At 35.2% G+C, this 27,515-nt stretch overlaps 2 protein-coding genes across 2 annotated transcripts; one reads left to right on the top strand and one right to left on the bottom strand.

Annotated features, from left to right (window-relative positions):
• The first annotated feature begins 438 nt into the window (after positions 1 to 438).
• On the top strand, positions 439 to 3,668 carry LOC145624452 (uncharacterized). Its single transcript, XM_081677483.1, has 7 exons — positions 439 to 582; positions 976 to 1,050; positions 1,350 to 1,499; positions 1,711 to 1,784; positions 2,107 to 2,225; positions 2,889 to 2,972; positions 3,250 to 3,668. The coding sequence occupies exons 2-7, from the start codon at positions 1,044 to 1,046 to the stop codon at positions 3,350 to 3,352; spliced, it is 537 nt and encodes a 178-aa protein (XP_081533609.1). The 5' UTR covers positions 439 to 582; positions 976 to 1,043; the 3' UTR covers positions 3,353 to 3,668.
• Positions 3,669 to 25,630, bottom strand: LOC145624451 (DNA polymerase epsilon catalytic subunit A-like). The gene is made up of 49 exons (XM_081677482.1): positions 25,387 to 25,630; positions 25,181 to 25,246; positions 25,034 to 25,093; positions 24,828 to 24,923; positions 23,941 to 24,101; positions 23,729 to 23,817; positions 23,419 to 23,636; positions 23,070 to 23,156; positions 22,865 to 22,999; positions 22,459 to 22,581; positions 21,514 to 21,597; positions 20,984 to 21,148; positions 20,720 to 20,896; positions 20,468 to 20,581; positions 20,085 to 20,189; positions 18,939 to 19,057; positions 18,706 to 18,847; positions 18,534 to 18,628; positions 18,201 to 18,306; positions 18,015 to 18,094; positions 17,743 to 17,919; positions 17,532 to 17,619; positions 17,191 to 17,271; positions 16,960 to 17,103; positions 16,499 to 16,594; positions 16,100 to 16,300; positions 15,845 to 15,899; positions 15,622 to 15,764; positions 15,121 to 15,548; positions 14,049 to 14,196; positions 13,756 to 13,953; positions 13,592 to 13,666; positions 12,288 to 12,478; positions 11,482 to 11,665; positions 11,320 to 11,384; positions 9,839 to 9,971; positions 9,650 to 9,751; positions 9,480 to 9,563; positions 9,031 to 9,105; positions 8,668 to 8,727; positions 8,322 to 8,584; positions 8,188 to 8,236; positions 7,606 to 7,766; positions 7,471 to 7,537; positions 6,467 to 6,613; positions 5,810 to 5,980; positions 5,488 to 5,700; positions 4,370 to 4,476; positions 3,669 to 4,246 (listed from the first exon to the last, which is right to left on the bottom strand). The coding sequence occupies exons 1-49, from the start codon at positions 25,549 to 25,551 to the stop codon at positions 3,886 to 3,888; spliced, it is 6,654 nt and encodes a 2,217-aa protein (XP_081533608.1). The 5' UTR covers positions 25,552 to 25,630; the 3' UTR covers positions 3,669 to 3,885.
• Positions 25,631 to 27,515: the final 1,885 nt, after the last annotated feature.

Here is a 27,515-nt window from a genome sequence, read left to right as displayed (position 1 = left end):
GACAATGCCAAGCTCATTTTTTTTTTTTTTCCTATTTTATTGGATAAATTATGATCCATTTAATCAAATGAGCTAATGTGGTTTACACTATTGACTATCTTGTTCAATACATTTTCTTGAAGATTTCGATGAGACCAATATTATAAAATTATAAAAGAACTGTTAGGAAAATAACTCACATGTGAATTGAGACTAGTTGTCTTATATCAAAAAAATAAAGAGAGAATGATTAACATATAAGTCTGGTGGGCTACTCCACTTATCACCAATTGATTTTAAAAATGAATCACTAATATATAACTTTAACTCACCTTTGAATATACCCGGCTCAAAGCCTCAAACCGATTGAAACTCAAATTAATCACGAGTCGACTAGGCTTAGTAAAACCCCTAGGTTGGGCTAGAGTGCTAAAGAACCCTTCTTGACTTGAAGTGAGTTCTCAACTCTCAAGGGAGTTTCTATCGTTCCTAAAATACATGTAAGAAGGAGTACTTGACTATACAATTGGTTACTTCCCTTGCTTCTGCAACTTTAATTGCAGTGTCTCCATAATTTATACTCATCACTTCCATTTTCTTCAGGTAAAATTTCTCTCCTCCTTTCTCTCTCTTCATTTGTCATCTTCAGGAAAAAAACCCACCTTCAAAAAAGAAAACAATGGAGAAGTAACATTTTCTGCTCATCTTTAACCCCTTTGTGAATTCGAGCTTAAAGTTCATCCATTTGAATACCATGTTTAGTTTCCTATGTAGCACGATCATGAAGGAATGTATTAAAGTTTGGATTTTTCGGAATGCATATTACCTGTTTGATGAAATGCCTCTACGATATTTAATTTGGGTTCTTTCCCGTTTCATCGTTCTTTTGTTCTTTCCGGTCTTTGATTTCTGGGGTTTTGAATTACGGTTTTATGTCCTTTATTAACTTTGGTTTATCTTCTTACCTATATTGTATTGCTTTTTGATGAAATTCAGGTTTTTAGTGCTGCTTTTTCTTGTTCAACTCTTACTTTGCTGCAAGTCTAAAGGATCAGAAAACAAACATGGATGGTATGTTAAAAGATTCAACTTACTCATGCATTTGCACGAATGTTTTTTCTTACAATATCTTTACTTTCTACTCCGTATATGCTATAACTTGTTTGGTTTGAAATTAGCATATCAGGAAGGATAATTGGTTAGATAATTTGCTTAAGATGTTTGTCCATGTCAGAAATTTTAGGAATAATGAAGGTTTTAATTAAATTATTGCTATACAAATGAGAATAGATATACTAGTAGAAAACAAAGATCTCTTCTGTGATAAGGACATGCAGTTAAATTCTGATTATTCTATTGTGTCTATTCAGTCGATTCGCAGGAAACCATGGAGGAAACTATTTTGGTTGGTGATGATTTAATGACGGGGCCTCCATCACCTATCATTCCTCCGGAGATAGCTCCTTATGTACTTGAAGGTGTCAACTTATGCGATGGGTTGCTGAGGAATTTATATTTGTGTAAGATGCTTTCTTGATGCTGAGTGATTTATAGAGCCTTGTATTGCCATACTGTAGCTGGTACTGGCATATTTGAAGTGTGTTGGAAGTCTTAAATAACATTGCGGAATATGAAACATTTGATTAAAACTTTTTTGACTCTTAGATGATGGTGATGTCCATTTCACCTAGAGCTCAGCGTTTTTTTTGTTGTGATTTTCCTTTGCTATAGGTTTACAGATCAATGATATTGAGCCATTCTGTCAAGATGAGATTGCTATGTATCGACAGTGTGCTGAAAGAAGAGTAAGATGATCTGATGTTCATAATATATGCCTTTCCTTACTGTTTCTCTCTGTCCGAGATTTAAGCTCCTGTTTACATTTTGTTGTCAAAGCTTAGTAATATTGGCCATTAATCTGTTGAAAACTATAATGCTCTAGTATTGCAAAAAGATTGAATTAGAATTTAGATTGTAAATATCTACTGTAAAATTTATCTTCAAAAGTAGTTCCATAAAAATACTACGTATATCATTTACTTTACAAATGTGTAACTAGATCAATAATGGTCAACTTTGATCTGTGAGACCTTGAACTCATCTTGCTCCCTACCTACAATATAATAGGATAAGGAAATCAGGCAAAGGCTTCAAGAAAGTGAGCACAAATTAGGTTTATCAATGCCACTTGATCAAGCCAAGGAAAGGGCTGTTCAACTGGAATCAGAAGTCACTAAGCTGGAAAGGTACGCAGTGCGCGATTGGTTGGTCTTATGATATGTCTCTTGTATTTTTTATCATCTGTCATCTACTTTGTGAAAGTGTAAAAGTTGTCAAAGGTTTTTCTATTCAAAAATGGCATGGGTATGACAAATGCAAATCCAGTTTATTAAAATCCATTCCTGTTACTTGTAGTAATACACCACTAAGGCCCTGATATAATGGTTTGCATATTATTCAATCATCCTTGAATTCAGATTCTACAGATAGGTTAAGCTCTTCCGAAATTTAGTTGTCGCTAGAAACACATCTTTAAATAATGTATTCTAGTGCATCTTTACTTTAGACATGCTGATAGAAAAAGGCCAGAAAAAGCTTATATTCCTACCCAAGTTCCAGTTGCCACAGGGAAACATAATTCATTATTGTAGCTATTGTATCTGTTCATTAGTGTGTGCTGTATGACAAGGGTATGTAACTAGCACAAACCGTCTAGCTTTAATATCTAGAAGAATATTTCTAGGTTACAATGACAAATATGAAAGGTTGGTGCTTCATAGTGTGTTCCCAGTTCCACGGTAGGATGGCGAAAACAAAGTGCTGCCATTCAAACTATATGGTGTATGTGATGAGACATTCTCTTTAAAACTTTCTGTTCTGTCATACCTAATTATTTTAATGATTTTCAGGCGTTTGATTCTTGCCAGTGGAATGGAAGGTGTTGAAGGATTTCGCCAAAGATGGAGTTTGCATGGGTGTCTCACGGACATGAGGTAAAATCTAGTCAATCCATGATCCTGTGGTTCATCTAGATTGGTCAAAGATGCATGCTTCCATTCCCACACCCACTCCCCCACTCTCCTCCCCCATTCATGTACATATAGTAATGCAGCTTAGAATATCTGATGGTAAATAGTTGAGATGATTTTAGGCTTCAGTACTTGATCTATAAGCCTCATTGGGAAGAGGGAAGGAAAAAAAAAAAACTTTGTTGTAGAATCTTCACGACTGTTTAATTGCTTATAAGTTAAATTTTGGAATGATACACAGGAATAGATTGGAGTCCTTAAAGCAGGGGCTGGAAAAGAGAGAGCCCAATGAGCCAACTCAGACTCCATCAACCAAAAAATGGTTTTTCTGGACAAAGAACTGAAGAAGCAAAGGACAAGTGACTGAAGTGAGACAATTTTGCTACAAAATGCATTGTCATAAGAAGCAGGAAATAGTTGAATTTGATTCAGAACCGTAATGCAGATACTTTTGTAGCTTCATTCTTGAAGTCTAGTTACTTTCCCTTTTCATTAGATTCATTATCTCAACCCAACATATCATACGTATCTCAGGTTATAACTTCATTCAACTTGTAGTTTGAAGTTTACCCTTGCACATTTTTGGTATAGTTTGAGACTCAGTTGTAATAAACGATGATATATGGAGTAATTAAATATAATTCTATTGTTAGAAGTTTACTTCTGTAAATACTTGAACCAATTTGCCCATAAAAGAGTGGGCAAAAGCTTTCTGCCTAAAATTTGGAATAATCAAGAGTTATGGTACATTAGCCTAGAAAAGAATACTCAGAACATTTTATACACAAATGTATAGCTATGTACACATCTATGAAGCACAAGTAAAACTATTTCGTATGTACTACACTATCAACTATGTTAAATTATATAACTAGGATCATCTAATTTCTAAAATCCAAGAGATACATTCTCTTAAAAGTTGATAATTTTGTTGCACAGCTATTTTATAGAAAACTTGCATTTTTCTATGAAATTCTGACGCGTCTTCCAGGCACTTAAAAGCACCAGCACATTTACATTGCTCAGTCAAGTGACTATCTTTCACCATATGACACTTGACACATACCAAGTCCTGCAGGTGGTAAAGGCGTTCCCGCTGCCTCACTATTTGAAGAAGAGAATTTTCCATCTTTTCTCTGTCATAAGGCTGCCCGCATTGTGGCATTGAACATCGCCACTCCTGCGTGAGTAGTGATGGATCCCTTCCCAGGTCAAGATCTCGGACATCATTGCAATAGCTGTTCCAGTACAAATTTTTAATCCGTTTGAAAATAACTGCTTTAGAATTGTGCATCCTACTAGCAAGTAAATACATTTCTGATATAGGGTAGGAAAGGGAAAAGGATTCTTTTTGAATTTACCTGCAAACGATGTTTGGTAATACAAAAGATGGTAGAGGAGGAGAAAATTCTGCTTCTGGAGCAAACTCTCTCACATGTATTAATCTAAGCAAATTCCTTCTCATGACCTGCAGAATGCACAAAAAAATTACACTTGCATCTATTTGAAACAGAAACTTTTCAGTGAGAACATGAACCTCATGCAATAAAGGGCATGTAATGACTATCATGAAGCTTGTGGACATATATAGAGGCAAAGATGCAAAATATTCATACAATATCCGGCAATGAAATAGCTATATTAGTTTGCTACCTGGTTCCTTCGATTCCATAACAGTCACATGTTCAGTCAATTTAGCAAATCTGAAAGTAAAATCTTTTCTAGTAAAAGCACGACATATTTCTTTATTTGTCAATTAAATAGAAAAGTGGTGGAAACTCCATTGAAGTAACTTTCATACTGCTGAAGCAAAAGCCAGGTAATAAAAATCTGTAGCTGATGCAGTTGAACCAAAGCAATATGCCAGAAGGTTTTGTTCAAGCAACCTCACCTTGTGTTGGTTTTTCAATTTTACAAACAATTATCTGATACGGAATAAATATTACACAACCATCCAATATAAACCCCACATAATGATGCATGCAGAAGGAAGTATAATGCATGCACAATTGCAACTTGATTCCCTCTTTCTCAACCATGTAGGCCATGATACTTAAATTGTACCAAATCTTATATGTACTTATAGAATCCAAAGGGTCTCCAGATGTTTAGGATCTAAAGATTATTAAATTAACAAAAGGAACCATACTGAGCACTAAAATGAACATTAAAATAAAGTAAATGCAATTCTTTATACAGTCTAGCCACTTATAGAATAAACAAAAGCAGAAGTCAACAAACTTTACAGAATCATTCTAGAGCTAAGTCTCAAACCAAGCTCAAAGGTCAGAAATGTTTGTAAAAAAACTGATTCTATCATACAAACAGTAACAAGTTTCCACATATAATGCATACTCTACCAATAGCTGACATTAAAATTGCAATGAGGCATTCACTTAAGGGTAAATCATACATAAACTAAAGGAGGCAGGATACATAATCATTTTATAGCACTTGGATTGCAAAACATTAGTCTCACCAGTACATCATGCTGAACATTTTGGTCCAAAACCAAAACAGCACAAATGTGTTTGATAAATTCCAAAGCAACACCCTCTGTATGAGCCTGCCCAGTTAGCTGAGGGTCCACTTGCAACAAATCATCATCATTCTGAGGCCTCTTCATTCCTTTTGAGTGATGAGTTATCTCACGGACAACCATAAATAGTTTATCTGAGAAATAAGAGCTGATCTGCAGCAGAAAACATCCTTCATAAATTACAGTATATATAAAATCCTGGAAACAAACAACAGTAACATTACAAATTACAACTATATGAAATCTAGTATTATGTTCAAACCTGATCTTTTAGATATTCAGTCATATGTGACTCAAACTTCTCAGCAATTGGAGCTGTGATCGATGGTGTACACAAGTCACCATCCCCAAGAAATGTTTCATTTGCTGCATGATTTAGAGCATACTCCCATGGTTTATACATAAACTCGGAGATCATCACAACAAAATGGTCCTGTCAAGAGCCAACAAGCTTAAGTGTGAGTTTTGTTACCTAATATTGAAATTTTTGCTCTGAGAATTATATAAAATAATAATAATGATTCTTGGGAGGGTTTTATTTTTCGAGGGAGGGGGGGGGGTGTAATTTCAAAATATTAATTCAAAAGAAGGCTTATACAAAAACATTATTTAAAAGATTTCTCGACTAGTGTAGCTATTTAAGACTGACCCATCATGCAGCATGTAAGATATTTTTCCAATGTGATTTAATGGTAGTTAAATTCAATATTTCAGGTACCCAATCTAGTCCACTAGGATTTTTTCGAGGTCGTGATAGATATATCTCAACTTGCTGGCTTGCCATAGTAATTTTGAGAGTTCTAACTTCTAAGAGTATCAGCTTGTGATTTTCCCACTATTAGATAATGTTGCCTAGAATTGACAAAGATCAATATTTAATATTCTCCTTCTACAAAAGTTTAAGAGGGAAAAGGCTTACTTGAGTACTTTTAGGCAAGTGTTCAGCAATATTCCAACTGGACACAATGTCTACTTGAAGATCACCAGGTAAGCATCTGCTAGAGGATGCAGAAATGCTGGCAGAAGATTCATCCTGATCTTTGGCCTGTATTCCTCCATAATTGTACTGTAATAGAAGGAGAGTTGGAAATTAGTAACCTCTTACTTGAAGAGTTTTAATATTTAGGTGCATAAAATGTGCAAATCCATCATCTTGCAGATTCAACCCCAATAAGAATAATCAAAAGTGTGAGATGATGTACTTTTACATAAAAGTTACAACAATAAAGCACTCTGAAAGAAGAAAAGTTAGCTTAAACATACTACGTTTGATTAAAATCCATAATAACCAATCTTAGGCTCTAGTCAGATTACAAAGAAAACAACCATACACAATTTTTTGAGTTTTATTAGTAATCATATAGAGAAGAGAAAGAATTGGGCTCTTTCAAATGTTTCCAATATAAGATACACCTAGTTTTTTTAAGAATTAAATTAAATCCCTACTACTCTCTCCATACTATTACTGTTGTAACTTGCAAAACTTTTCCTTGTTGGTCCGCCCCTTCATTACTTGCAACAATTCCAATATTCACAGACAATTTGGACACACTATTTATTTTTAATGATTTCACTTCTTTCATTGGACTAACTGCCTTTCCACTTTCCTAATAAAACATAAAAAAATGAACCCAACCCCCACGAAAAAAGGGTTTTTTAGCCCACAATCCACTAAATATATATTGCATAAAACTTTGTGCTGGTTAAATTCTTGCAAGTATTAAATGATAATGAAAGTTAGTCCCTATCCTTCCCATTTCCGTATCTAGTATGATAAAATGAATTCATCACTCTCCTTTTCCCCAAAAAATTTCAATCAAACACACTGTTACACAATACAATCTGCAGCACAAATACATGCATGAGATGAGATTCTACGATCTTATGATGTACACAAAGCAAGTATTTTAGAGAGGAGCATACCTGATCCATGAAAAGCAAGGAATGCCAGAAGTGCAATGGTTCAATCTCAACCCACTCAAACAAGTCCCTGAAGAAAGCAACTAGTAAATCCACAGAATTCATATCATAATTAAACATACTTATCAGACATCTCACCTTGTCTGGAGTGCTTTTAGCAAACTATCACAATAAGCCCTGGCTGCAGCTAAGTCAGCTTTTCCGGTGTCTAATATAACCTTGGAATAATTTGCAAAAATGACTGTAGCACCCAATTTGCGAAACTCTGCTAAAAGCAATGCAAACACCTTTTGCATAACCTATATATGTAGAATCAATTGACATTAGTATTGTGTTTTCGAATAAAAGAAAAGGTTACTAAAGTTTACCACAGATAATAAATGAGGAAAAAAAGGGTCTAGGTAGCCAAAGTAGGCATCTCCTCACAGTATTGGAGTCCTGAGTGTATTTCAACAAACGCTTTTACTCCCTCCATCAGAGCTTAATAGTCACATTATCGACTATCCCTATATAGCATGACTTTCCTACCATTCTATTCACTACTCCATTTGAGTAAGTTTTGATAACGATAAACACATTTCTATTTTTAGGAAATGTGAGCTTTTTCTAAACATCCGAAAATCATGTTTGTGATAAGTAGTATTTCTGTGCAGGAGTATCTGACAAACATTATTCAATTTTTTTGCAGCAGTTCTGTGAAGTGTACAGTGATGCATTTACCTTGCAAAGCATTCTATATAGAGCTGGATCGTGAAGTTTCGACCGCGGGCTGAAATAAGAACAAAAATTACTGATTAATGTCAACTTTACAACTTAGCAAACAGGATATCTCTATAAACACCAAATATACCAACCTACAAAGCCAGCGATAAAGATGTTGTAATATTGCATCAGCATAAACATTTCCTGACGTAACTGCATCTTGTAGGCATCTTTGTACAAGTTGTTTCAAAACCCGGAAGGCAGGTCCACAGAAAGTTGACTCGTCAAAGTCATATTGCTCACTTGATGTACAGGTATCAGGATCTGTATCTTGCTCGAAACCATGTAAGCCACTGCCCTCTATTTCATTAATTTGGCTGCTCTTCAGAAGGGCATTCACAGCCAAGTGATGGATCTGCAAAGAATTAAAATCCACATTATATTAAAACCAAATCTCTGGCATGACCCTGAAGAAGTTAAAGGGTTTTTCCACTGAACCTTTAGCTCCACAGAAACCTTTCTATATGCTCCAGGATAAACAAGAACGGGTTGATTGACCTGTAAAGCACCACAAAAAAAATGAGTTACGTAAAAAATAAAGAACTGGTGCCACATGTACAATTCTGGGATGTGGTCTGTTTGTGCTGTTGTAGCTGGACAAAAATTATTAAGAATATGTATGTATTTGAGTTCAAATGCATAATCCAAACAGAAATTGACCAATACAAGAATAAAGATTAAAGACAATATCATTGCACGGTAAAGGAAATAAACGAAAGAGCACAAGCTATAGAACCATAGGCTATAAAAACAAGCTTTATCAACATATATGCTTGTAATATTTGGATTATTGATTCAAACCTCATCAACAAAGCATCCGTCCTCGTCACTAAAGCCACCAAGTTCTGGAAGTCCATCATCAGAAATCCAAAGTACCTGGAAATATCAGAAGAGTTCAGAACAAAACCAATAATGGAAATAATGAAATATTGGATAATGCATTTCACCGGCAGTTCTAAATTTCCTGGCTGTCTTATTTCTGTCTGTCTTTTGCTCTTATTCAATTCACTTTTTTTTTTTTTTTTTTTTTTTTTTTTTTTTTTTTTTTTTTTGCCGGATTCATAACAATATTGTATAACCTAAAATCGGCAAATTTGTGACTGCAACAGATCAAACACTTCAGAACCTCTGAGAGTCAATGCTGATGAGCTAGAAAACTCATTGACACTAGAGGCCCTTAAGATAAGGTAGCCCAAACTTCAATCTAGACCTTAACGACAAATGTTTTACGCTAATCAAGAACATGATACCTGTTGGTGGTCACGTAATGCTCTTGAGAAGAATACATCTATAGTGTATATAATCCAGTCAAGTTCAAGATTCCCCAGGGGTACCTGCATTCAGAAAAAACATTGAAGTGTCAGACATAGACGGTCTATTATTAGAGTAAAAGCTCCAGCATTAATCAATGAACACTTGCATGTGCATATCTTGAGAGAGATATCCTCTCATTTAGCCATTGAGATGATGCTGCACATCTCTGCAGAGCAATTTTTGCAGCTACAGTTTGCCAACCAAGAGCCTGCATACAGCACGATTATAGTCACCATCCAAAATAGCTAAAAGTGTGCATATATCTTGAGGAACAATAAAAGTAAGATAGTGGTACCGGATAGTGACTATCACGAGCATTGGCAGGGATGCTCACACATGGAAGATCATTTAATACTTGTATACCTGACTTCAAAAGATGAACATTTGGACATTCAATAATAGCAAGGCAAGGTCTGTGATTGTGCGGCCTGCATATGCAAAGACAAATTCATGAAAAGGCTGAAAAATGGTTCTCATAACTCAAAAAAATGCTTAGCTAGTGAGACTGGAGACCACGAGATTAAATGAGCTTCATAATTTATTTTTCCTTTCGGAACTTTACAGAATAGCTGACAGCATGTTATGCTCTCTACTCTTTAGGGAGGAAAATTGGAGGGGTTGAAACCATGAAAGCAGATAGAGGATACTCTAACAAGCAAACTGCATGTCAATAAAATAACAGCCATAATTCCACCTTTAAATGCATAAAAAAAGACTTAGTTCTTCTTCATGTTTGCAGCCAAGACAGCCACTTTAGCAATACATTTATTTCTCAAGAAGGAAGAGGCTTGATCAACAAAGCAAAAATATCCAATAAAGATTTGAATTTTGAATCTGTTGGAAACCATAGAGATGGTTTAAGGGAAGTGGTTGCTTTAAATTTTCCAGATTCCCCAAGAAGATATAAAGCCACATATTTAAAGATCAAAGAAACTTTTAAAATAAAAAAAATAATAAAAAAATAAAAAAAAAATAAAAAAAAAAAAAAGGAAAACAAAAATAAAGCAGAAAAGCATAGAGCTGAATGATTAGATGTCCTCAAGATATAAACCTTAGACATAAATGAAAAACCTCATTAATAAAAGCATTTCTAATGATCAATACTAACAATCAATAAAGAATTTCATATTGTTTCACCTTACTAATCTTAAAATTGACCTCCTTGATGTGACTAAGCTCGATCTTTTCAAAACTAATCACTCTTTGATATGATTGCATATGATGATACCCACATTAGTAAATTATGTGCTTTGATATTACTCTGCATGTTAGTATCTTCAGTTTCTCATTTTAATTGGTTTCTTACAAGCTTGCACAGGCACACACGCAGGCACAAAGACACAAAATAAGGTCGTAGTTATATCAGTGAAGTATCCATGTTCACTAACTATTGTGTTGGGGTGGTTCAGTTCGATGGAGATGGAAATTTATATAAACTTGCTAGTTCAGTATACTCCATCTGTCCCCAAATATATTTCCCATTTCACTACAAAATCTTGTCCCTGTTGAATGCTTCGATTCTCCACTTTCTTCTTCTTTATTCACCAACAACAAACCAAACCTCACTACTAACTTATTTTCACCTTAAATCAACCAAAACCCCATTATCTTCCTTTTATTCACCTGTAATTAGAAAAAAAAAACCCAGCTTTTTTATTCCATATACACCATCAAACTCCCTTATCTCCTTCATACACTTGCATTATCAGATGGAATTTTCTTTAGGGAAGGAGGGAGTACAAATTAAGTGAAATGGATCAGAGTATAAAAAAAAACCTGTGTCCACTTATTAATTTCTGCATGATCCTTTCAGCTTCATCATTTTGAACAACATAGTCCACCTGGGATTTTTAGTACAAGACAAAGATCAGTGTCATGATGTAAAGAAAAAGATACACAGGACACAGCAATATTTTCAAATCAAGTTCTCCAACTTGCCTTGTATGACATGACACCCTGAGAAATTGAAGATTCAACGGATAAAGCTTGACAAACTTCATGATAAAATCTCTTAATATTAGTGGGATTCAAACTTCTGTTCTGGTGGGGATCCACCACAACAAAGGAAATCATGTTAGCTGCAGGGAAATATCCGCCATACACCGCTCGCCCTTCACAGCAACTGAAGTGTTTAGAATGAAACTAATTGTCAGAGCAATTTTTATACACACAAAAATGCATGTATTTAATGAAAATAGATTCTTGCATGGAAAAGAATTAAAGGGCAGCAGTAATAGAAAGAGAGGCAGACTGGAAGAGTACATAAATTCATTGAAAATAAATATCCACCCAGATCCTCGAATATGTAAGAAGGAGACTCAAGCTTGCGAACTTTATAATTACTAAGGTACTACATCAATATGTTCAGGGCAAGGAAGGAATTCCATAAGCTAATCAAAATCGATTTGCAGAAAATGTAAACACCTCATACATGCTTGGATTCTTTCTCTAGAAGGTACCTAAAGAGCATAAGAATTTTAATGGAATCCAGGTGTGGTTTCTATTCATTAAAATGCACATACGTCATAGAGTACCTTTTTTCAGGCAAGGCCAACACAAGAACACTATGAAATCTATATTCAAGAATTATTATCCACTTATGAAGATATCAAAATGTAAGATCGTTTGAAAAATATCCAAATCAGCACCCCTCTTCAAATGTGACTTGACTTCTACCATACAATCATTAGTATAGTGTTTTTGTTCTTGCAACTAATAGTTTTATCTAAGCTTAACTATTTTACCTGTGATACAAGTAAAAGAAGGAGAGAGAATTATCCAGATATCGACATTCTGCTGTGGTCTTCATCTGCAGTTCATTTAGGCTCCAGATAGCTTGAAGATTTCGTTTCTTAGCTGCTCTATCAACTTTGCAGACACATCCAATCTGGAGGACAGCATTTAGTTCTGGTGGCACCTTGGTTTCATAAATACCCTATCAAAAAAGATGTATAAATTAACTTAGAAAAAAAAATCTCAGAAAACAATCACACAAGGATCAGAGAGCCATTCATATACAAAAATCTGCTCATATATCCACAGTAGATCATGTTTAATATCGAATGGGAAAAAATTGATGATATATGCCATCGGAATTTAGAATTTGACATATACATGTCTACATTGACAAAAGATTAGCACGTCACTGAAAACTGCAATTGTGACTATTTAACATGTACGAGATGAAGTTGGAAAAGCAAGATTTGAATAAATATTAATTTAAAAAGAAAACAATTTGATCTGATTTTACACAGAAATTGACATACTAATAGTACAAGAAAGGGGAAAGTTAACAATTTAATTTTCTTATGCTATTAACTTGCACTTTTTTCAGTACCCAGGGAGTTTTTGCAAGTAAAATCCTCTTTCTTAAGAAATTCTGGAGTGATTCTAGATATCTCTTCTTTGACGAGAGTAAGAAAATAAATACTACCTCCGATTTTTTTTAGTTGCAACTTTTTATCTCTCAAAAAATACCCAAAAATTGCAACTAAAAAAATCGGAGGTAGTATAAGGGCCACTGCTGAGCTGTATAAATTATGTTCCTACTGATATGATGGTGACTTGTCTACAGGTGTGGAAAATTATTTAAAAGAGCAGAATCAATATCTCAGGTTTAAGTCTTCATGAACTCAGCTTTTTCATACATATCTGATGAATCCACAAGGCTGAAATGCATTTCGTGTAAAGAAATAAAGTATGAATGATACTCATACTCTATTAGTATGAATGATACTCCCTTTATTTGCATCAGTTTGACCGGCACATTTGCTAAGAAGCAACTTTGACCATTAATATCTTCTATTGTCTATTAGTAAAAATTGTAACATATTATATTATGAAACTAGACATTATGACTAATCTAATGCTATATTAATAATAACACCTATTTACTTTCTAGAGGTGAAAAAATTAAGTCAACCATGGTATGTGAATAGTGCAAAATTCAAAGTGTTGCATTTAAAAAAAACGGAGGGGGTATATATCAACATCTGTTAATCAATACAATCCCTTTACAAAATAATTTCAAGGAGCTAAATAATCAGACCTCCACTTCTGGATCTGCAAGATGAGCCATAAGTCTCTTGCTCTCTTCTCTGAATTCTTTCTCGTCAATTATTATCTGCAGTAGGAAAGAAGTGGACAAAATTTTAATCCTAGATCTGAACCAAATAGCCAAAAAATGATATTGCAATCTGGGATTCTGATTACCTCAATCAGGTTGTGGCTGCGGTGTCCATGAGGAAGAATCTTGTTAACACGTTTTCCAGGAAATTCTTCAGTTATTGGAGCTTTGGAGTTGAGATAAAACACTCTAGGAACAGTAACTGGAACCTTAAGCATGCTGCCTTCCACAATGACCCAAGCAAAAAATTGACCAGGGCAATCACTTGGGACAAGCTGCAGAACCTGTTAAGGAATGGACTTGAGCATTCAAAGACCAGGATAGAGGAGCTACATGCCTACAAACAAATAAATTAAGAAAAGATTGGAAACAAGTCTACCTGCCAGTAGCTGCTAGTGAGAGACAATTCCTGCCTTCTGAAGTATGAAGTAACTCCGGTTTTTCCCAGGTTTCTTTTCTGATTAGTCAAACTCTCATGTAACTCAGAAACACCAGTACCTTGTTTTGGGGTCTTTGCATTAGATAACCTGCCACACCAAATCTGCTCTATAAATATATTACCATTTACTAATAACATCAATTGACAAACTTCATTACTTCCAACATACACAACAATGCATTTTCTGCAAACAGTCTACACCTTCAGATCAATTTACTCCGTATAAGTGATTCTATGAAAATATGAAGATATTATCGTAGATTTAAGAAAATAAAATATTAAAAAGATGATCAATTTCTTTCCCTACACCTTCAAGGGTAGCTTATCTTCTGATCTTTGACACCCCTTAAAAAATGAAAGAAATATAACACTCGAATTCATTACACACTGTCACGCTGATAAGCTTATTTTCCTGTAGTTGCAGCAGAAGTAATAAAGGTCTCAATAATATCCTGTTTGATAGCATTAAGGATCATTACCTTACCTAGTATGGGACCTCCTGCCGTTGGTACTCCAAAGTCAGCAATAACGGCAAAAAAACTAAGGTATCAATAGGATTGTGGAGAGGAAAATACGCAAATGAGGATGTGATCAGTCACATTTTCATGAAGAAATTATATTTATAATCATCTACGCTCATCATTTAGCAATCGTAACATACCGAACAACTTCCAGTAATTCTAAAGCAATGTTTCATCCATGATCATTCTATATCTGGGTTCATTCCTTCAGTATATACTCAAATATCTCACCACATTATTGTGAAATTAGTTCAATAGATTTGTAGACACAATTATGCTAGTATTGAATCACAAATTGGAGATAATTTACTTGAAAACATCTTCTGTTGTACACGATGAAGTGATACTGTAGATTGAGTTGACATCATTTTTATGCTTTTTTAGGGAAAATGGCAATAGTGTTTCTCCCATTTATATACTATAGCGGTATGAACAAAAGGAAATAATTAATGACAGTTCAAATAGGAGCCTAAATTATAGAAGAAAAATACCTCTGTCTCTTTCGTTTTTCTCGGTTCTCTTTCCACTTTCGCTTCTTCTGCTCAAGCCATCCTGCATAGTCTTCACTCTTATCTACTTCGATAAAACTGTTGTCCTGAGAATATGTGCATTCATGTTCACTTTGGTGATCTAAGGCTGTCGTATGCAATGAATGCTGTCCATTTACTTCATAGCTATGCACAACAGGTCTACTGCCAACCCCAGTTCCACTTGAGTTTCCAAAGTCCTCCAAATCTGGAACTTTATGTTTATCTATTCCATTATCTGCATAGTTGGAAGCTGCATCAGTTTTTTCCATAGAATCCCGCTTAGAAGAGAATAAATCCTTTATCTTCTTTTGGCGGAATTTGTCTTCCTTTTCCCGAACTTTCTTGTGCAGCCAGTCAGGATGAACTACCCTAGGTACAGGGTTGGCAACCTGAAAAATTAAACTCACTTTTAGAAATGATAAGTGTTTTCTGATACAACTAGTCACAATCACTCATCAGTACCTTTTGCATTGCAGCTGGAATGGTTATGATTTTCTGAATGGCTGAACTCAGACGCTGCTTGTAATAAGACCAGTCAATGATGGATCTAATGCCAACATCCGATGAAGTTTTACACCATTTCCGCACATAGAATTTCATAAGTTCTGTAATCAAAGGCATTAATTAGATGTTCTTCCAAAAACACACATTTATAGGAAAAAACTGACTAAAATTAGCAGCTTACCCGTTTCAGTTTCAAATATTGCAACAGGAATTGCTCTCTCACTTACTGGTGTTCCCTGTCAATGAGAAAAGGGAGTAGCATTAAGCATCACATGTTCAAAGATAGATATTAGGGGAGGGGGGGACACCAAATCTTGACACTATTTTTTTTTTGCGAAAAAGGCCTTAGCCAAGGACTATATATAATTTGTGACCAACATACAAAGCTGGCAAGATACATAACTTAAGTAACTTTCTCAAGAAAAAAGTGTCACACCTTTGGCTCAGATGCAACTATGTACTGGCAGAGAAGCCCTTTATCTTTGACCATGGTATCTCCAAGAAAATCAGCAAGACGCTTGGCAGTGGTCACTGCACAGGATTTCTGTTCTCCATAGTCAGCCAAAGACTTACTCATTGTGCTTGATTCGGAAATGTAATGTAGCAGCTCACTGTCTGCAATATCGTTCCCTTGGTTCTGAAAAAGTACAATGCAACAGATTAGCTTTTGTCTCATATCTTCCCTTACACCTTTCCCTTATCTTAAGTATGCTAATCTGATAGACTTTTAGCAAAATAGAAAAATAAGTCTCAAAGGGTAGTCTGCTAAGAGCCCCAGATCCTAATACAAAATATATATGATTATTTTGGAATTTTTCTCGTTCTGCTTACGTACATCAAGAAGATCAAGCCAGCGATCAGCAACTGCGGCAACTGCTGCATAACACTCTTCTAAAGTTGACCCATCAAGAAATTTGTCAAACATCTCAGCCTACAAAATTTTTAAAATAAAATAAAATAAAATCTCAATAGCAGATATAAATAACATTGAGCTACAAGAGCTCACATTATATTCAGATATGGAAATCTATAGTATGGAAGCTTATATGTTATTCATGAAATTGATAAACAGAAAACCATATTACATATATGCAATTTATTTGCATGCATTGTCATTCCTAGCATAGTATATTCAAACTCTGAACAGTGAAAACCGTGGTTGAGAAAAGACGCATACAGATGTAGCAGCTATCAAACGTATCTAGAAGAATTTACTGAGAATAAAAGAAAGAATAAGCAAAAAAGAGTAAAACATGTGGGCAGGACATCATCAGAAAGCATAAAAGACAGTGATACCTGGAAAACTTTGATGAGCTTAAGCTCACCTCTGCGCTTGATTTCAAAACCTTTAAGCTCTGCAAGGGTTCCATCGTCATTAAAAACTGCATACCGCTTTTTTATCAGGATCCCTTCTTCCTTGGAGGCCGGAATTATCATTGCCTATATTCCAAAGAGCGATAATTAGAGTTACACTGGATTTATCAAATGACAAGAAAGAAAGATTAATCATATAGAAATGCAAACTACCTTGTAAGGGCCATCCACTTCAAACTCAATTGAGCACTCACTATGTGTTGCATATGTTCTATTGACAGAATCCTTTAGTGTCTGTTAATAATAGTGATGAGAAATAAGATTAAATTAGTTGAAAAACTAATAGAAAGAATAACAGGAGTCCTTAAGGTGTTATTGGAAATGATAAAATAACAATTAGAGATTAAAAGGTACTTCAACATAAAGCTCTTCTTAACATTTTCTGAGTCTCAAATATCATACCCTTATTAACTATACGCTTGGTATTAAACGCAAAACATTTTCTTGAGCAAGAAACTTTTACATCAAACAAGCAGAGAAAGAATACAACAGACCTGGTATTGATCATTTGTGTTATTTCTTGCTACATCTACATTGAGCATAACACAAGGATAAGAGATTGTCAGCTTCCTCTTTGAGTCTCTGTGGCACAAAATAAAGTAGATTATTAGTATCGCCACTTTATTACGGGAATAGGAATAGTATCATAAAAATTGTAGGTACTATTTTATTGGCATGTAAGCAGAAGCAAAACTGAAATTTTACTTTGTTTTGAATGTGAAGTTCTCAGGAAATGACCCCGGTAATGCACACCAGATTCCATCTGTGTCTAGCTCAAGCGGTCTACCAATTTTTTCAACCAATAATCGAGCATTCTGAATGATTTTGGCCCCTGTATAGGTGACTACCCCAGCCATTTCCATGGAATACCATCTAGCACCCCTACCAAGAGTGAAAATAATGATATTATTATTATTATTATTGCATTCGTGAGCCATATATAAAACACAAAGTTTGGGATAAAGCAAGCAAATTACTTGCGCATGACATATCCGTAGAAGGAATTTAGGATACACTTATGAGCAAGCTGCAAGGAATCATACACGATAACCATATCCTGCAATAATCAAATTAATGATAACAGGTTATTCAAGTGAGCACATCATGGGAAGCCTCTAATATGAGATTTCAGGAAAATATCACTACTTTGCATGCAGCAATACCTGTGCTTCCTGGATCTTAATAGGATTTCCACTAGCTTTAGCTTCAGACAGCTTTCCCTTCCAAACTTTATTGAGTCCTTTATACTCGTATCTTCTATCTCGGAAGCTTAAATAACAAAAAAGCAAAACAAACTTAAATTTTGAAGCAAACATAATGTGAGAATAGCTTAACTTAAGCAGATTAAGCTCGAAGACCACTAAACTACTTTTCCTGAAGATGGTTTCCAAGAGTAGGACTGTAGGAACCTCAGATTCTCAGAAAAATCAATATATAGTTACTAACTTACCAATGTCCCTTCCATAACACAAAATAAAGATATTTCCAATTTTTACCTGCGCACAGTGTCAACATAAAATGGATTTTCCCTCATACAGATCCCAGCTTCTCGAAGCTCAGTAGAAGGCTTGTCAAGAACCCGCTTATATGCCTATAAATGGCATAGAAATTTATCAGCGTAGTCTATATAAGGAGAAGATAATGTCAGAAAATGAAGCATGAAATTACCTTCTGACAGTATTTTTTAAGACGTTCCTTTAGCTTAGACTGTTGATCTGCCTTTGGGAGGTCAAGGAAAGACTTAGAAAATTGCCCATTATTGCCATCCACCAATTCAGATTCAATTTGTCTCTTTATATGGTTATAATCACTGATATAATTTAAAGAAAAACCAAAAAAATCAGTTTTTGGTTCCTAGTATTGCATTCCCAAATGATATACTGCATCGTGAGATGATATACCTTTTCTTTGCCGTGTAAGTTTCTCCACGCCAGACCCATTCAAGAGTTCGTAGACAAGTTTTTCCAGGGCGATTGAAATCACAAGCAGTGCAGTCTTCATCTGTAACTATAGATGGGGGCTGGAAACATAAGCAAAGTCAGAAAACACAGCATGTATGTATTGATGTATAGGTCAAAAGAGAAAATTTAAGGAAGAAAACCAAATGGAAAATGGCTAATAGGGAAAATGTATTTTTTGGGCCAGATCAGCCAAAGCTGTTCCATAGTTCAGCATGAAGAAATTGAAAGAAAAATCTATGCGGCAAAATCAAAGTTGTTTGCCTCCAGCTGAATATTCACACAACTGTCACTTAACAAACAGAAGAAAATAACAAATCAGCAATATTAATTCAATGCCTTTTTAGCTAACTAAACCGGCATTTTCAATTCATAGAGGCTTGTTTTGTAAGGCCAATTTAACTGATGAGAACAAATACAGCCAATGAAGGGCCGGCAGATGATGAACCTACTGGCTCCTATTATCACCTACACCTTTGATACACATTATTTTTAAGCTTTTACTCTTTTAGGTCACTCCAATTATATTTCCCTAATATCCTCCCATATACCCAAAATCTTGTTTCCTTTATGAATCTTTTGAAAACCATCTCTCTACACCTACAGTCCCATTACTCACTCACCCTTGTAGCCCACAGCGGATTGAAAAACATTCATAGCCTAGCAAGCCCTACTTTAATATCATTAGTCCTACATGCATGCAATGTATCAATTCCATAAGTATTAATAATATATCACATTCATAAAATAAATGAATAAGCTTATTAGTGGCAAATAAAAAATGTACATGGCATACGTATAAATTCAATCCAACTCCTTTTAGAAAAATTTATATGGGTAAGCTATATGCCTATATGTATGAAAATATATCATTCCATCAATATCCTAAGCTATATACTACGAAGTAGTTATTTATAGAACCAATCTTTTCTTAGATTCTTTTCTATCCCAAATCTACCTGTTTTTTATTTAAGAGAATAACAAGGGAACTTCCGATTATTTACACGACTCAGGGGCTCCCTTATAGAATAGAGATAATTCCAAAGGTCATTAATATAACTAGAGAAGGGCAGCCAATAAACAACCCACCTGAAGCCTGTTTGTCAGAATAATATTAGGGTACATAGCAGCAACATCCAAATGATATATCAAGGGGGATTCTTCGCGTACAGGTTCATCTCGTAAGCAAGAAAGCTGCAAACCAGAGAGAAGTAAGAATGATTGCATAATGAAATCTAAAACTATTGTTTCATAGGGAAGCCAACAGCATATGATAGTGGAAATAACAAGCACAAAAGATAAGCCGGTACTGAAACTTCAAAGTGAATTGACAACAATCACCCGTCATATGTAAACATTAGGGATCCAAGATTATTATATTATGATAATAAACATTACAGAGCAATGAAGGATAGAAGATGCAATGATATTCATCAAGCATCACTGATACCAAAAAAAAAAAAAAAAAACACCTTTTCCTTAATTGCACCCTTCACTTCATCGTAATTTGCAACAGAATCCAAGTCCATCTTCCCCTCCACTTTAATAGCATATTGCAGATCACGATCAAGGTTGTCAATTAGTTGCTGAAGATGCAAGTGATCAGAATCAGTTAACAAGATGAAATAAATATATAAGTTAATGAGAATCACCATTCTTAATCTACTAAAAGGATTATGAAAAGGTCTAGCTTCTGTACAACACACGTTGAGCATCTGACTAACCTGATACGCAGATGGGTCGACTTTGAAACTAGTTGGAAGATCGGATCTAAAAACACCACTCTCGAGGCACTCCACATGACCACCAATGTAAGTCTCACTCTCCAAGAGTTTATTGTTGTAGAATTTTTCTGGCTCAGACTGGTGTTTGTTAGGACAGATAACATTTGCACTGAATGCCTGCGTAATCACAAAAACTGTAAGATAATTGTCAAAGTACAAAATCCAATCCACACACATTACCAAAAAATTGCCTAAATAATTTACCTGGACCATCAATAGCATCTCACAAAGAGTTCCACTTCCTTTCCGCAAAACCTCGTCTGGAGGCATGGGTATAATAGTAGCAAGGGAAAATATGAAAGGATGAACATATGTCATATACAAGTAATAAGTTGCAACAGCATCAGAAACAGAATAAGATGCCATCATCTGCATGACATTTCCAAGATACACTAGGATCCATTAGATACTTGAAGATAAAGAATAAAGTTGAAGAATCAACGCCCAAAGCTAAACTGGAAGAGAAAGTTTAAAGATGACACAATCTAATGTAAGGAAGGACTAGGGGAAAAAAGAACATTGTTTATGCTATGGTGAAAAATGTAATCTGAGTTTTAAAACCCTTTTCAGATATGGCTGCTTTATAAAGGAATGTAGCTAGAGTTTCATTTACCAGAAATATATATACAAACAACTTCGGGAGGATGAAGTTAATATTGCTCAGCAATAAGCCACAATATGTTTACTAATAATGTGCCATCAAGCTAAAGTTAACAATTAATAGCAACTCATACCTGAGGCTTTTCTTTGGCAAAACGAACCATGTCTTCAGGATTCACCTCCAATGGGTCATAACCTAATTTTGCTTTGGTAACAGCCTAAAAGAGTTGGACCAAAAAAGCCATATGCATAAATGCACAGCAGAACAAACAATACAAGTTATAAGCTCCATAATTATAAATAAATAAATTAACATAAAGTTCATGAACATAAAGTTGATGAAGTAGAACTACAGACAACAAAATCCAAGATTTTCATAGACTTTGCTATCTCTTTTATGAAGTAAAATTATTACTCAAAATTCTGTCTCATAAAGATATTTGACAGTGATCCTTAAAAAAAAGAGAGAGAGAGATGAATAAAAAGACTGGTGTGACAGGAAACTACAACCATTTCATTCCAAACATTGATTAACTTGGAACCAATGACAGTGGAAATCTGGGCATATCTTGGGTTTTCTGAGCCAGAAAGTCCAAAGGAACAAAAGACGTCAAGACAAGAAGACGCTGCAAACACTGATGTAGGGAATGGGAAGTAAACAAATTATTATCATGCTATAGGAAGCAAGGATATGGCTCTTTCTTGAGATAAGAAGCAGTATATCTGTGACCTATAACCCTTTTTGCAATTCAATTCCTCACAAACTAATCATGAACAGTGGATGGAGGAAGTATATAATCTTGATGAGGGAAGCAAGAATAAAGTTCCTTCTAGAAGTAAACTATCCTCTATGATCCTTCTTCAAAAACTAAACTTACTAATCAATCCAAGGAAGCAAAACAAAAGGATAGAGAAACATATGGGGATTTTGTTTGATGATATCATTTTTATGAGTTATGACTAGTTCCAATACCATCCTAGTTCATTTGACAGAACCCTTGCAGGATCTTGTGTAGGATTACGGATCTGGAATTGTGACAGACTGACAGTTTCAGAAACACCAAAAAAAGATGGGATACCTTCAAGCCCTGACTCCCTTGAGGAAGATAACTGTCTCGCTTAACCCATGCAAAGCAATCGAGGTGGCAAGAAAATCTAGCACGACATTCACCCTGAACCTTGTCACACTGAAAACCAATCTCCTGCAATAAAAATGGAAAAATAAAAATAAAGAGAGAGAAAGATTCATCTCAAAAGAGAGGGCAGAGGGGTAATTCAAGAATTAGGATTGACAACTTTAAAGCAACAACATCAACACATATCTAAACCAACTTATAAGCTTACCCAACATAAAATTACTGAAATGGTGAAATCACTGTCTTGTTAAAAGAAGTAATTCATATATGAGCTGGGATTTTGTAAGTTGTAAAGAGTCTATAAGGTGTATAACAGAATGGCATGAAACTATAGAGACAAAGTACCCACATCACTCATTTTTAAGCCATGGTGGGCTGCTCTGCGTTCCAAAAATGGCCAGTCAAAGAAATCCCCGTTGTATGTAACATATATACCAGGCTTTACATCTAGCATATGAGAAAACCAGTGTCTTAAAAGCTCCACCTATGAATAGTGAATCAAGTGTCAGAAAGAAGAATATGATCAAAGCTAACCAAAGCACTTCAAAGCTCACCTCATTTTTCACATTGGTGACTCTGAAATATCCTTCAAATTCTGGTTTTGGAGTGTACTCCAAGTCCTCTATATCGTCCCCAACACACTGCCAATATCAAACAAATCATCAATATATATTGATATCTATCTAGCAAGCAAAAGGTAAAAACTTTAAAGTGAAAATCTTACATTAAGTTCAACAAATGTGAATAGAATAATAGTATAAAACAACCACAAATAATCAGGAGAAATTTAAGCATATATACTTATATAGATATGTAGTAGAAAGAAAAAACACATTTTAGCCAGAAAGAAGTTTGACAAACGTAAACCACAAGTTTGAAAGCACTTTGAGTTCTTCGCATCACCTCTCGGTTTATAATCAAATATCCTTGTCCATCAACCATGTATGAGATCATCATTATCAAATCATACTCAGCATCTGGGAATTTCAAAGGAAGCTTTGTAGTCTCTATATCAAATGCACAAACATGAACTTCAGCACGTTGCAGCAGGTCTATCCTCTTATCAAGCACAACACCTGTGCTCGATATACTGACATCGTACCATTGTCCACACCTCACATCTGCATCATACAAAAACAAACTACTTTCATTATGACACTGCATATTCCAAAGATTGAGGAGAGTATATTATGTGTTAAAAGGTAAAGTATACCATTGTCAATGCAAAATCGGACGTGATAAGGAACATCATATTCGCGGAGATCAGTTATGCAATCAACAAAATCGTGAGGCCTTTGCTGGCTGCAGATCACATATGAGATATTCAAACTCAGCACTGTAGGTGGCAGTAACACTAACACTTAAAAGGATAATAATTAATTCTGAATTCATATCAAATCAACACGGAAAGGCAGGGAGCCTCACCCTTTTCCAGTGATAATAGACTCGTAAGCTTGAGCGGCTTCAAACTTTGTTTGATTTCTATCAACAACCCGTAACAGGTCATTCCTCACACTCATTAACTGTTGGACTGTGTCAAATGATATCTTTAAGTATGACTTCCGTAACCCAGATAAGTGGTTTTTCTGTCTCCAAGGCACACGGGAAAAAAGGTTAGCAAGATGAATTCTATAAGAAGGTGATCTAGTAAAGTATACTACTAACGGTGCCAATGGAGTACTGACAACAAGAAGGAATGCAATAACAGTAGAATCAGACAGTAACAAATGCTATCTAAAGAGAAATGTAACACAAGGCACACAAAGAGAGTAGCATAACTAGTGTGTGTGCACTGTGCAGATTGAGTATATGAGAGAAGGTATATAACGAATGTACATAAAAGGTATCTACATTACTACATATATCTTCAGGGCTCCAAGTAGTGTCATCAATCAAGTATATCAATTTGTTTGTTTTTAAAGAGATATAAAAAATCTTTCTATATATATATATATGATTATTATTGACTTTTTAACTTAGTACGAACTAACTATTGAACTTTCCAAAGTGTTCCTACCGATTAAGTGATGTCCATAGTATGAAACCCCAGAATATAACAGTTTTCTAGTAAATTATGCAACGCCCTCAGTAAAATTTGACTTGTGAACAATAATATAACAAAGAAACCTACTCGGACTCTTCATGACACTTGGACACATTACTTTAGTTCAAAATCAAGGAACTTTTTTCACAAAATAGCCAAGTCCAAGAATCAACGACGTTTATAGCCTAATTGCCTTTGGGATTTTCTTATACTCTTAATAGCATTACATAAAAATGGAGGAACAACTTAATGCCAACAAAAAACTTACAAGATCAAGGTCTTCCTTCTCCACAATCTCTATATTGGCTATGTCATTTTCATACCGCCGTCTAAGATATGCATCTACATCAGTCTCCATTTTATCCTGCAAAGTCCCAAAAAAGCCCATCAACTTAACGAACAAATATCCCAGCTTGTGGATAATAAAAAACGACATTGTTAAATGACAATAATTGAGCATTCAAAAACACTTACTTTTGTGGCCGCGTAAAAATAAGGCCGAAATTTATACTTCACCTTGAAGCTAGACCCATCCTACAACCCCAAAAACTTCAATTCAGTAAAAAAATTAAACAAAACCCCAAAATTCAGCACAAAAATTAGGGTTCCAATTCCACTCACCTGAGTAACAAAATACAAATCTACGCAACTGTACAAATTCCCGCTATCCTTATCTTGAAGTGACGACTACAAAACACAAACAATCCAATTAATCAATCAATCGATCAATTACTCAAATCAATTCACCAAAATCCCAAACCCTAAAAAAAAAAGCTCCACAATTTCAGCAGCTTTTAAGCCAAATTAGCGAATTACTGCAAACTTACAGATGATAACGTAAGTAGCCAACCAAGACGCTTATCACCTTCAGTAAATACATCAAACCCTAGCTTAGATTCAAGCTCGTCTTCAGCACTTCGAACCAATTGCTGCTGCTTCTTCTTCCAATTCCGGTCATCTTTCCGATCACGACGTCGGAAATCGCCGCTCATAGTAGACCTAATCCGGTGAAACTCCGGCAAGTTTTTGAGGAGAGAGAAAGTGGGAAGATGTGAGAGGAAGGGAAGTGGAGTGAAGAGTGAAAAATGGGGGAAAATGGCGGGATGAAGATGGGGATTGTGATTTGTGAGAGGTAGAACAATTGGGGTTTTCCCGCCCTTTTTTTTATTTTGTTTTTGGACGGAAATGCCCCTGCGTTGGGTGACCTTGACTGCGTTAGGGTGCCTTGCCGTTTATAGGGTTCTTTGACCATACTCGTCCTTTCACATATTTTATGTTTTTGTGCTACTTTTAACTAGAACTATAACTACTACAGTACCTCTGCGTTGCACGATGGTGATAAGTAATTTTTCCATATCTCTCTTTATATATTTTGTTGTTGATATCATTTTAAAAAAACTTGGCTTGTTTTTTTATGTTTAATAACATAGTTGATGATTGGCTTAGATGATTAAATAACAATCCTTCTCATAAGAGGTTGGGTATTCGAATTCTCTTATCATCGTGGCATAATGATTCAAGTTGATTGAGTAGTGATGATGTGGCATAATGAGAGATGGAGTAGGTGACGTGGCGTGATCTACGTGGTATAGAGACGTTCTTAGCAACGTCTTTTAATAGATTAGTATAGATATATATAGATGAGAGGTTAAGATTGTGCAATTTGTATAAGAGTAGTTTCCGTAATTAAAATGGTTTTGCGAATATACACTCTCTATGTTGTACTTGTATTTAGGGGTGTGCTAAAATGGACCTGGACCGAAAAACCGACCGGGACCGGACCGGAATTGGACAGGACTGGTTGATTCCGGTCCGGTCTTCGGTCCTCACAAATTGGGGATTTCGGGTTTCCGGTCCGGTCCGGGTAAAAACGGGAATGTGTATTTTTGTAATTTTTTGGGTGAAATTTTTAAATTTTATGTTTAAATTTCTAAAAAATTTAGGAACAACACTTGTAATTCATAAATTCCAAGTGTAAAATAGGAAAACACGCAAACAAAAACAAGACGTTAAAATATATGTATATATTAAAATACTAAAATGAAAAAGAAAAATAAAAAAAAATAATGTAACTGGTCAATTTCGGTCCAAAACCAAACCGGACCGGAATAAACAGGTCTGGACCGGAACCCGGACCGGTTGATTACGGTCCGGTCCCGGTCCCCAAAAAAATTTGATTCCGGGTTCCAGTCCCGGTTCGGTTTTGGACCGGTGCACAGCACTACTTATATTGGTAACGTCAAATTAGTATAAATAGATGAGAAGTTAAGATTGTGTAATTTGTATAAGAGTTGATTCCGTAATTAAAATTTTTTTGCGTCCGGGTTCGTTGCAAGTTAATTAAATTCGTCGTTGTAAACCGGTAAATCGGTGCAAGTTGTAAAACGGTAAATTGGTCGTTTAAAAGCAAATTGAATGGTTCCGCACACCCAATTGGACTCCTGGAGGGTATTAGGGACCATGGTAAACATTTCGGCAATTTTTTTTTCAGGCGAAAAAAGTCAAAATATTCCAAAATTGAAGGCTAATCCACGCTTTTTGAGAAATTTTTGAGGTTTTAGGGCCCAGTGTCAAAAAGTCTTGAAATTCTATGGATACATCTCGGGGTCATATAATGCCGTTTAGAACCATATATGATCATTATTTGTTGTTACAAATGTTCGTGGTAGGCTTAAATTAATGAAATCGGTGCATGTTGTAAACTGGTAAATTGGTCGTTTAAAAGAAAATTGGATGGTTCCACCCACCTAATTAGATTCCCGGAGGAAATTAGGGACCATGGTAAACATTTCGGCAATTTTTATTTTCGGGAGAAAAAAAAATCAAAAAATTTCAAAATTGAAGGCTAATATCCACTTTTTTGAGAAATTTTGGAGGTTTCGGGGCCCAGAATAGAAAAGTATTAATATTTTAGAGGATACATCTCGGCGTCATATAATATAACGTCGTTTGGGAC

This window comes from Chenopodium album, chromosome 3, assembly GCF_948465745.1.
Source record: "Chenopodium album chromosome 3, dcCheAlbu1.1, whole genome shotgun sequence".
Taxonomy (NCBI): Eukaryota; Viridiplantae; Streptophyta; class Magnoliopsida; order Caryophyllales; family Amaranthaceae; genus Chenopodium; species Chenopodium album.
Note: the sequence above shows the minus strand (reverse complement) of the source record. Positions and strands in the feature narration are given on the sequence as shown.